The following is a 12221-nucleotide window of genomic DNA, read 5'->3' as shown; positions in this document are numbered from 1 at the left end:
TCTCGTAAACAGAGTATTGTTGCTGACACCACCTACGAAGTTGTGCAGCTGTTTATGCTATGCTATGCTATGCTATAGCTTGGGAAAGTTATCATACGTACCTACCTGAAAGAAATACGAGTGCCGATCCAATATCGCTGAACGGAGCAGGGTCTGAAAAGTGGAAATAAATGTGGGTCATTCCATGTCAAGTGTCCGAGGAAATGCATCGACCATCTCCGATTTCGATCAAAATTTGTGAGTCGATGTATTCTGGGCCGGAACTTATCAGTACAAAGTATTGTACCGATTGGTGGACTCCTCGGCCAACGGGACTGCCTCCACTTTTTGCGAATTTAGCAAAACACCTTTTTTATTTTGTGAATATCTCGGGACCCTGAAGAGCTACAGGTGATATTGGCATATAATTTTGAAGGGTTTGAGATGTAGAATCGAACTACGTGATAAATTTTTTTCTACAGTGTTGCCAACAATGCACTTTTTTCGATTAAAAACTTAATTTGCAATTTCCTCAAAATACACCCTCTTCGATTTTTATTTTGACCACGCCAATGTGTTTAGGAGACGATTTTACATCGGAATCACTTATCAGCAAAAAAACAAAGTGTAGCGTTTCAGAGATACAGAATTTTCAAAATTGCAAGATTTTGGATTTTGTCTACGCACGAAAGCGCTTCTACATAAATTGCTGCATTCTTAATGGTATCCTAGCAGGCGTTTGTTATAATACTACGTAATTATCTTTAGGGGTCTGACTTTGTGACGAAATGCTACGATGGGAGAGGGGGAAGGGGATAAAAAGCTAATAAATCTCATCGCGTAAGCTGCTGTGATAACCAATACCGTTTTCCAGCGACACAAATCTAAAACCCTTCAAAATGATATGTCTCTCTTCAGGGTCCCGAGATATTCACAAAATAAGAGAAGTGTTTTGCTAAATTCGCAAAGAATGGAGGCAGTCCCATTGGCCGAGGGGTCCACCAATCGGTACAACACTTTGTACTTATAAGTTCCGGCCCAAAATACATCGACTCACAAATTTTGGTCGAAATCGGAGATGGTCGATGCATTTCCTCGGACACTTGACATGGAATGACCCATGTTAAAAAAGTATCCAGCCAAGCTGGATTATTTTGAATGGGTCATCGTTGAGTGGTATACCAATAGAACGTCTCACACCACACTTAGTGTTGTTAGCGTCTAACAACAATGATCGAAAAGGGAGGCGAAAAGAAAACAAACCGGACTTGTTAGATAAACCTCGGCAAGCCAACAAGGGTTCCGTCACCTATCAACCAGGAGGTTCGTGGGTCAGTACCAAGCAGGCTTTGTGAGGGCTCGCACCTTCACTTGCTACTGGTTATTTTGTTTACCTTTGGGCGATGAACTTTTGGTCTCAATTATAGCAGATCATTACAATTCTGACCAAAATGCCCTTTATATGTTGTGCGTGAGGTGCCAGCACATAAAAAACAACTATAAATCGAGCAGCATTTCCACAACGTACACGATTGCTCCACCAGAAAAAATGCAAGCAAAGTTACCACTAGCTGTCAGAAAAGTGAGGTTATAGAGATTCGGTGAGATGGTCTATTGCTGTATTTTTCTCGTCACTGTCGGTAGTGGTGGCTACGGGATCTTCCACAACGGGTTAGTCTTACCAAAGTGGAACAATCTTCGCTCTACGCACAAAATACAACACAAACTGTAAAATAACAACAGTTGAGACTGCGCTTAGTAACTGAGCGAAAATGACGCGTATCCTTTACTGCGATCGTAGCTAGACTGAGTTATCCACTGCCGACCAAAACGAACCGCCGAGACATTGAAGTTAGCACCACTAGTTATAGTTGTAGTGTGCAGAAACCAGCACGTGGCCGACTTCGATTTTTCTAAACCATGCGACTCATTAATAGTTAAAGCATCACCTGTGAAAATTCGTAGTTGGCCACCTGATGGCTCCAACACAATTCAAACTTATGCTAACTTTCGTGAACGATATGGGAATGGTGCGAAAGAGGTGGCCAGCGAGAATGTAAATTATTTTTTCGCAAGACGATAGCACATTTGCAAATGTGCGGAATGCATTTGATATTTTGAAACTTCGTTCGGAAAATTCGTTCAATTGGTAGGTTAACACTGATGCTCTACTAACTTTTTTCTTGCATCTTATAGCATTCTTTCTCAGCTTTCCAATGCTAGTCTCAGATCGAAAATCGGTAGTTGCAAACACGGCCAAATTGCATTTTTCTGATATAATCTAAGATGGCGGCCAAATTAAAGATGGCGGCCAAAATTCTGATTACTTCAAATGAAAGCCCTATCATTCCACTTTACAGAAAACTACTACTTGTAGTAGGTTCCATAACGAATTTCAGAGATATAGCTCAAATAAAACATCAAGAATTGTTAAATTTTCCACTTTTCTAGGAACAATTTCACCCCTTGGTAACCGAGGGGTCAACATATTCAATCAAACGCAAATGGCATAATCATTTTTTCTCTATTCCTAACTAATATGTGCATTTATATCAAATTCGAAAGACCTTGAGCATCTAGTGGCCTGGTTTCAGCGAGAATTGCTCAAATAGGAAAAGATTCAGTGAACCTCATGCAATTGATACTTTTTGCCTTCTCTGATACTTACTACATTGTATGCCGCCCTTATTATCTGAGTCGTTTACAAAGGACTTTAGCTATCTTAACCTCGGTATTTTTAGAAGCGCATACTTACTTTTATGGCGATAGATCGTTGAGATCCTGTGCCGAACCCAAAATACGCCTCCACAAACCCGGTCTTGGGCTGCTCCTCTCCAATCTACCCTTTCACCCGCTGCTCTGGCATCCTCGTCGACAGCACACATCCAGCGCGTGCGAGGTCTGCCTCGAAGTCGTCGACCTCTATCCGGTTCTCTGCTAAATATTATCTTTACCGGTCGCTCATCCGCCATCCGTGCTACGTGGCCAGCCCACTGTAACCTGCCGTGTTTCATCTGCTTGACAATATCAGCGTGTTTGTGTACTTCGTACAGCTCGTGATTTATGCGCCTGCGCCACACCCCATTTTCTAGTTTGCCTCCAAGCTCGCAGACCCCAAGCTCTCGTCGATCGGCCTCCTTCCACGTCCACGACTCATGTCCATAGAGCGCTACCGGCATGATCAGAGTCCTACAGAGCGCGAATTTTGTACGGATCTGTAGCTTACGGGACCTAAGCTGGCTAAGCAATCCGTAATAAGCCCTATTCGCTATCGCAATCCGTCTCTTCACCTCACGGCTCACCTCGTTGTCGCATGTCACGAGAACACCAAGATAAACAAATTCGTCGACCACTTCGAAAGTATTCCCATCCCACCGCAGCACCAGCACCTGCAGAACTACCATACTCTCTGCCAGCCACCCCGTACATCGTTTTGGCAGTGTTTATGGTGAGTCCAATCCTCGCAGCTTCCCTTTTGAGAGCTGTGAAGGCCTTCTCAATTGCTCTACGGTTTACATCAATTGTGCCAATGTCGTCCGCGAAGCCTAGAAGCATGTGGGACTTCGTGATGATGGTGCCACACCTCTGCACACCTGCCCATCTTCTAAAGCTATGTTGAATAGCAAGTTCGAGAGCCCGTCACCTTGCTTCAGACCATCTAACGTCACGAACGCGTCCGAAAATTCGCCCGCTATCCTGACGCATAATGTGAACCCGTTGAGGCTCGCACGTAACAGTTTAAACAGTTTTGTTGAAAAAACAAGTTCTAGCATTATTGGACACAGCTCGTTGCGTTTTACTGCATCGTACACCGCCTCAAAGTCAATAAACAGATGATGTGTGTGCAAGTTGTGTTCTCGAAACTTGTCGAGCATCTGTCTCAAGGTAAACATCTTGTCCGTTGTGGATCGTCCCACTTGAAAACCGCATTAGTATACTCCAACAAAAGTTTCCTGCAACGGCCTCAGTTGAACAGGATACGGGAGGGATTTATAAGCGGAATTGAGGAGGGTTATGTCTCGATAGTTATTACAGGCGAGTTCTTTCTTGACGATAGGGCAAATGAATCCTTCCAACCAGTTCGTAAGTATTTGTTCCTCAGACCATACCCTTAGGATTATCTGGTGAATTGCACTACACAACTGCTCACTCCCGACTTTGAAAAATTCGTCCGGTAAGCCGTCCTTTCCAGCGGCTTTGTGGTTCTTCGGCTCTTTGCAAGCATTCTTCACCTCGTCCAACGTTGGCAGGTCCACAGCTTGTCCGTCCTCCCCAATTTCTATCCTGTTCCCCTCGATGACTCTCCTACCGTCCTCATCGTTCAACACATCTTCAAAATGTTGCTTGCAACTCCTGGCCACCTGCGATTTATCAGTAATCAGGCTCCCATCCCTGTCATGACAGATACTGGCACAGTCCGGTTCCTGATTCCGTTAATCGTTGTATAGAATCTCGTCGTGTCGTGCCTGGTGAAGCAATTCTCCATCTCCGCGAGAACGCGATCGTAGTGCTCACGTTACTTACGGCGGTAAGCGTAGCCGCAAGGTTACAGAGTCCGCTTTGTCAAGCGGGTGGTCGTGGGCTCGAATCTTAGTAGAATCAGGCCATTCGATGTCAGAAAGGGACTTTAAGCATGAGTTTATTCTCAGGCTCCCCACCAGTTACCCTTCCTTTATGCTGAAATCTACAATACCTTTGCGTGACTTCCTCCTAACAAAAATGAGTCCCTCTTATCAATAAAACTGGCCAGAAGGACGCACGACGAAACTTCTCCAGGAAATTATAATTGGTGATATTTGGCAGGAGTGAACGAGGCTGGGTATAGGAGAACAGTAGGCATGTAAAAGGAAAGGTAGCACATTACACGCAAGCACTGATAAAAAATAATAATAAGCATGCCACTTTTCAATAGTGGTATTGCTAATAATAGAAGTCCGCATCATGGATGTGCTTCCACTGTTCGTTCAGGCCCACTCCAGCTGGTTCACCGATCCGTTTATCAACTTTCCGAGTATGCTCTGCAGCAACTCCTTCCGCTGATAACTTCTGGATTTCCAGACTTATCTTCCTCACCGTTCTCGATTTAAATTCGTTGGACAACCGGGCGCGGATCTTGCCCACCATGAGATAGTGATCCGTGTCGATGTTTGGTCTCGATTAGCATGTGGTCGATCTGGGAGCAGGCCTCTCCTTTGGGGTGTCTCCAGGTGTGCTTCCGAATGTTCAGACGTGCAAAATGGGAACTATAGATGGCCATTCTCCTGGCCACGGCGAAGTTAACTAGCCTCAAGCCGTTGTCGTTGGTGGTAAAGTGAAGGCTTTCCCTACCAATAATGGGATGAAAGAACATGAATTCCCTACCAATAATGGAATGAAAGAACACCTCGTCTGACTTGTGCGTTCATATTTCCGATCATGGGCGTAGCCAGAATTTCGATAAGAGGGGGGGGGGGGTGCAAGTTCTTCAAAATTTTAAAAATAAAAAAATGGTATTTTGAAAAATAGAAATAAATACTAGTAGTTAGTGCTCAACACGGATTTGCCAGGTACTTTTGCAACTGCAATGTCCTTAGTCAACTGAACAACCTGTGCAATTCCACGCAACATAGACCAAGCATTTCAATCAATTATTTTTGATCTGGCTGATACTTTACAGAGATGTTTCAATGGGCTAAAAATGTCGTTTTGTGCTAACGTATGTGTTAAAATAATGGACTTTTTTCGCATGGTGGTAAAAAAATAAATAAGACAGATAATTGAGTTTCATAAATTTCCTATGGAAGGTAATTATGTTAGCTTACTTGCAAAAAAATCTACGATCTTGCGTGCGGCCTTCCGGCAGTTAACCGGAACATTCGCCATGGCGGATGAAAACATGCGTGTAGGAATGTTTTTTGATTCTTTTTTCGTTTAATGTATCAATTCCTCCTGAAATTCGCGGCAAAATTGTTGAATTAAAACACACGCTTCAGGCTCACCAGAAATCCTCGATGAGACGCAGCTTGGGAACGTTGGGCGGGTTCGTCGATTTGGGTACCACATCGACATTCAGCCGTTTCATCTCCTCGAACGATCGCCTCTAAAAGTGAGCCGACTCCAGATCCGGCCAAAACGGCAAGTCTTCGGCCTTATAGTATTTTTTGGTGAACGACGCAACTTTCGGCAGGTACTTCGTACTATAAATTCCCCCGTTCACGGCCAGTCCGGAGCGAAAGAAGAACAGCTTCGACATCCCCTTCTAGCTGATTGTCAGCCACAGCAGCACCGTCTTGGGAAATTTGGTGTGTGAAAGAAATTTCACCTTAGTGCTTACTTCATTCGTGGTGGAAGTGAAATACAAAGTGCCCTACCAGTCGTTGCCATCCATGGTGAGACAGCTCTCGTCGTCCATCACCACCGCCACGTCGTGAATTGCCGGAAAAATCGATTTGACCATCTTATTCAGGCGCTGCCGCTGCTTCATTGCCTGCAGCTCCGAGACTAGTGAACAGGTATCGGCCGTCCATGTTCGCCTGACATGTATGTCCATGTTCGCCAAACACTGTTTGATCGGTTGCACAGACCTCCAGGCCAAGCGCACGCAGTGATGTAGCCGCTTTTCCCTCGGACTTCCTCTTCAGTATCCTTTGGAGCTTCTTGTCGCCCAGGTTCGTCAGCCATCCGGAACCGCGTTTCTTTCAATGCTCTGATTGGTGTCCAAAACTGCCAAGATGTTGTAGATGCCGGAACGGGCGTATCTGGTCTCCACGAACTGCCGCACGATGTCCGTTTCTGACGCGGCGGGGTACCGTTATTTAAACGCGCAAATCAATTTTTTTATGACTTATGGGTGAATATGATTGTTGCTGCATGCGTAGTTTCGTCAGTGGGTGTGAAGGTAAACCCATGAAAAATTGAGATTTTTTGTCCTTTTTTTAGCGCAAACGTGATTAGAGTTATTGAAAACAAAATTCTGCACCAATATCAACAATAAGGAGAGGGGCTCAACGCCCCCCCCCCCTGCCCCCCTCTGGCTACGCCTGTGTTTCCGATGACGATCTATATGTCATGTTGTGGGCACGTTCACTCCTTCAAGAAGCTCAAAGAACTCCTCCTTTACGTCATCGGTTTTATCGATTGTCGGTGCGTACACGTTGATAATGCTGTAATTAATAAATCTGCCCTTGACCCTCAATAGGCATAGACGGTCATTAAAAGGCGTCCATTTTAGTGCGTCTTGAACTGTCCTACAGATCAGACGTTTTTTCGGTTGCTTGTGGACTGGTCTTCGACAGCCTATAGCTTCAAAGTTTGTGTTTTGTCAGTGTGTCTTTTAAAGACTACCTGAAAGTTAATTCCCATCAGTCTTTCTCAAGACTACCTACTTTTGAATTTAACATTTGTTTTAACTTTTTTCGTATCACCTGAAATGGCAGGACGAAAAAAGAAACCACTCATCGCTGCGGGGAGGAAAAGAGAGGCATCTCTTTCTGACTCTTCGAGTGTCTGTAGTGACGATCCTTTTGATATTTTGCCTGAGCAAGAAGCTGGTGAAATGGAAGTTATTAGTAATGAAACTATACAAAATGTAAAATATTTAAAAAAGGAGAAAGTTGATTTCTTCTGAATTTATTATTTTCAAAAAGGAACTTTCAACGTTTCTTTCTGACGTTAAAGTTACGTATCAAATTGATCGTAGAGGCGAATGCCACTTATTAGCCGACTCTATAAAGCGTCGTAATCGTTTTATTCAGTATTCAACAGAAAAGATGTATAAATTTTTTACATATCATACGAAGAGCGCCAAGCCGTTCAAGGTCGTATTGAAAGGTCTCACCAACGATCAAACCGTTGATGAGATCAAACTTACTTTAACAGAATTACTTGGCATAGCCCCTACCCAAGTAATTCTAATGAAACAAAAATCACGAGGCGAAAACAGTCAGCGCACTGGAAGTTCCCTTGTTAATTATTTAATTCATTTTAACCGCAGTGAGGTTAATAACTTAAAATTTTTTGAAAAAGCACATGCTTTATATAACGTAGGAAGTTTATAGGAAGTTTGGCGGAGGTGAAAAGCATAACACACAATGCCGTATTTGCCAACGTTATGGCCATGTTTCAAAGTTCTGTAACATGGACCAAAAATGCCTCATTTGTGGAGACTCTTCTCACAAAAAGGACACATGTCCTGTGAAAGAGAGTAAAAATTTTCGCTGTGCGAATTGTAACAGCAACCATATGTCAAATTATTACCAATGCCCAGTCCGTTTAGTAATTGTTAAGGCAAGGCAAGGTAAACAAAATACAATTTCCCAATCAAAACAAAATTCTACAAGCGTACAAATGACGCCCACTTCTACTACCCCTTTGCATATTCGTTTAACATATGCACAGGTTACAGGTAGTTCGAACATTTTACCACCTAATGTTGGTAATTCGAAAATGACCGCTAATATGGGTAAGCAAAACACGCTAGAAAATAATTGTATACCTATTACCCCAGCTAATATTGCTACCGAAAATATTTTTTCTAATGTTAACTGCCTGGGGCCTATTACGCATAGCATAGCATAGCATATTTGATCGCCCGTGTGTTGCCCGCGATTGACCAGAATCAGCTGAAATTTCACAAAGAACCGTCAAAATGGTGCTTAGGAGTAGCAAGCCATTTTCAGTGTACAATTCCTGGTGATCTTTCTTTCCACTGATCAAAAACGTAGCTGGCCACGCTCAATGCAGATCAATCAAGGAAGGGATATCGGGAATGTTAGTTTGATACTTGTTGCTACCTGAGACCGAGGAATCCTCTGCATCATCCACAAGTATCAAAGGAAGGAATTAGTGTTAGTGGAAAGGAATTGATCTGGATCCATCGAGGTTGATGGTGCGATCTTTCCTACACAAATTCGCGCACGATATGGTTTCTTCTCGGTCTCTGGGCAACCGGCCACCAGGAGACGATATAAATAGAACCACGCCACGATCGCTGTATCGGCATACAGGAGAATTGAAGTTTCTAGTTATCTTCGGCAACCTACCAATCGTTAACAGTTTGTATCACACTAAACTTCGCGTTTCATCCTGTGAGCTTTTTAAATTTACCTTGAAACGAATGGATTTCGTAAAACGCAACAACCGCACGCCAAACGCAAACTAAGCAAACTACTGGTACCAGTGAAAAATATCATACCGCGTTGTTTCGTGACATGATGGATAAGCGCTCAAATAACCGATAAAGCGAGTAAGGGGGAAAAGTCTCTGACCAAAGAGCCAATACGAGGCACACCTGAGCTTTGTACGATGTAAGATCATTGATGCGTGGTTATTGGACTTCGAAACCGATGTATGAGGATAGTCACACTAAGGCTACTGACATACTGGAGCGTCAAATGAAGCGAAGCAAAAAGCGTCGCAAAGGCGTCTGAGCTGCTTCTTCGGACGTCTATATGAAACGCTCGAACCGGTCATACTGGAGCGGCAACGACGCGTCACTAGAAGCGGCGAAACTGAACGAGAAGTGTTTTGACGCGCGTACACGCACGTAGTAATACTTTGTTCAGACTAATTCTGATTCTTGTCACCGCCAGGTTTTTTATATTTGCTTTCTTTTGCTTGATAAACGAAACAAAGAAAAAGAACCAATTTCCGCTTAATTTTTCAGGTCTTCGAGAAAATGACATTAAATGTTTTTGATTAATTTGATAAACTAGGTTAACGTTGCTTGGAATTAAAATGAAAAAAAAAAAAAACGAGACACTGTTACTTCTTGGTTTATTTTAAACTTAGTTTCGATTCTACACATCACTTCAAATACAGATTCTACACATCACTATAAATTTTAATACAGTTTTATAAACCTGGAAGAACGGCCAAAGGATCTGGGTCTTGTATCCGTATCAATCACGAGACTAATTACACAAACCGTAACACGACATTGAAACCTATTTTTCTTAAGTTTGTAATACTTATAGACTTGAAAAAAAGCCGTTACTAGGGGAAACTAGAAGCTCGATTGGCATCGCATCCGGATTTACCTCATGCAGGACCATCTGAACAGGTGCAGCATACAGTACCTGTAAAAATAATTGTTCAATTCATTATCTTTCATATATAAATTATGTACATTGAAATCTAACCTTTGCATTCGAGTCCGACATTCGATTAGATGATGATTGTGGTGTATCCTCTTTCGTAACCGTCTCCAAATCGGCACTGTCGACCTGCTGGTTCATTTCCAACAGATTCTGGATCGTGTTTTGTCCGGGAAGTGTTGGTAGCTGGATAACAGGCAACGATGAGGTGGCAGTAGCAATAAAGGTTTGATCGGTGTAAATTTTTGTCATTAAACAATATTTTTGTTTCTCATAAGCTTGTGCTAGCTTGGTTAGATCACTATACTACCGTACTTTATGCTCCATTGACTGTTTAATTTGTTTCTATGTATTGTTCGTATTGTAACGAAACTGCTGGTTTAAAGGTACGTTTTTAGGGTAATTTTTCGACCGATAAGACATTACAGGATACATTTTGCTGTGTCTGCTAAAGTTCCAATCGCAGCCGTCGTAATTTTTCTGTTGTTACTGCAGCACAGCAATATCGAATTTTAAGTTTTCGATGGTTTTTGGACAGCGACCATTTTCACTATATCCCCTACTCCTTATTTAGTTTCACCTAAGTGACCGTCTGAAACATGAGATAAAATCAACTTATATAAACATCATTGCATTCGACCTTAACTTACCTCACACCACCAATTTTGCAGAACAAATTTACCAGCACACCTCAGTACCGCCTGCTTGGTTTATAAAAAAAAAACACAAGTTCTATGATACTATAGTTGATGCGGGTGTTTGGTTGTCTCAGTTCATGCTATATAAGTGTCGTTTGTACTTGGTTTCTCGATAGCAAGTAGTATCGATATCGAATTCGAATTGATATTTAATAATATGCAAATAAATATGTTATGAGTTATGTTCTGTGAAACAAACATTATTTCAAATAACGATGTTTGTGTTTTTCTAAGTGCTTTGCGCGGTCAAACAATTTGGCTTGTGGTCATCTTATCCGATCTTGTAAGCCAAAATGTTTTCGAAAATATAAGGAATTTCAAACTGTTAAAAAAAATATAAGGAATTTCAAACTGTTAAAAAATGCTAGTTGTAAAAAAAGTGAGCAGTTGTAGAGTGGTTCCGCTTTTTACGAAAATGTGTTAAATCTTTGTCTTTTCGAAGTCATTTTCGCGAGCGTGTGTGTAAAAATGTATACTACAATGGGTTTTTTACTCTAATCGTGTAAGTCTGTTTACATCAGAATGGAGAGTGAAAACGAAAATTTAATTGCGCTAGTTTTTGCAAGAAAACCGTTATGGGACAAAACTCTCAAGCAGTTCAGGAATCGCATAATGGTGGAGAAACTTTGGAGGCAAGTGGCCAATGAACTAGGAGGTGATCTAACAAGTAAGTTGAAAAACAAAATAAACAGAGTGTTTGATACATCAATTTATTCTCTGGTTTTAGCGGATGCAGTTCGTAAAAAGTGGAAATCGCTTCGCGACACATTCGCAAAAGAGCTCAAAAAGGTTCCGATAGGAAGATCGGGCGATCCGGGGCCATCTAACTATGAAGTGTATTCGTCTTGGCCTTATTTCCAAACAATGCTATTTATCAAAGATCAGGTGAAGCCTCGTAAAGCAGGTGGAAACCTGATGGTCAACGATACTGATATTATGGAGTTTGCTAAAGATTCTCAGCCAACATACCCTGAGTCGAATGAGGAAGTTCTCGTCTAGGATATCAATATGAGCAACTTGGAAGTTCCCGACATGTCGTCAAAACAGAAAAACCAGAAAAAAGGAGTACAACAACAGCTGATAGACATCGAGGCGCAGAAGCTAAAGCTACTAGAAAAAAAATCACCAAAAATCGCCATTGCTGTGACGATGAAGATGAAGCATTTTTTAAAAGTCTCCTACCTCATGTTCGAAAATTGAGAGCGGAAGAGAAATTCGACCTTCGCATGGATTTAGAGAAGGTGGTCCAAGACCATGTCTATAAGAGAAACAGATTTCTGAATGATACTAATATCATTGATTTGAACCATCATTCTACGCCTACACGTCCTGCAGAAGATTCTTTTCTCGAGGTACTAGGAACACTTCAGCCATGTAATATCAGCTATCAACATTCCGACGAACCAAACGTTGTTATTGTGCAATACAACAATGATGAGGAGAGTAGCACTTCAAAGCGACAATATTATTC

General features: G+C 42.1%; 1 protein-coding gene across 1 annotated transcript; it reads right to left on the bottom strand.

The window, feature by feature from the left end:
• Positions 1-9744: 9744 nt before the first annotated feature.
• Positions 9745-10944, bottom strand: LOC129720790 (uncharacterized). Its single transcript, XM_055672541.1, has 2 exons — positions 10098-10944; positions 9745-10034 (listed from the first exon to the last, which is right to left on the bottom strand). Exons 1-2 carry the CDS (start codon positions 10302-10304, stop codon positions 9927-9929), a joined length of 315 nt encoding a protein of 104 aa, XP_055528516.1. The 5' UTR covers positions 10305-10944; the 3' UTR covers positions 9745-9926.
• Positions 10945-12221: the final 1277 nt, after the last annotated feature.

The sequence above is a fragment of the Wyeomyia smithii genome, chromosome 2 (assembly GCF_029784165.1).
Source record: "Wyeomyia smithii strain HCP4-BCI-WySm-NY-G18 chromosome 2, ASM2978416v1, whole genome shotgun sequence".
Classification (NCBI taxonomy): Eukaryota; Metazoa; Arthropoda; class Insecta; order Diptera; family Culicidae; genus Wyeomyia; species Wyeomyia smithii.
Note: the sequence above shows the minus strand (reverse complement) of the source record. Positions and strands in the feature narration are given on the sequence as shown.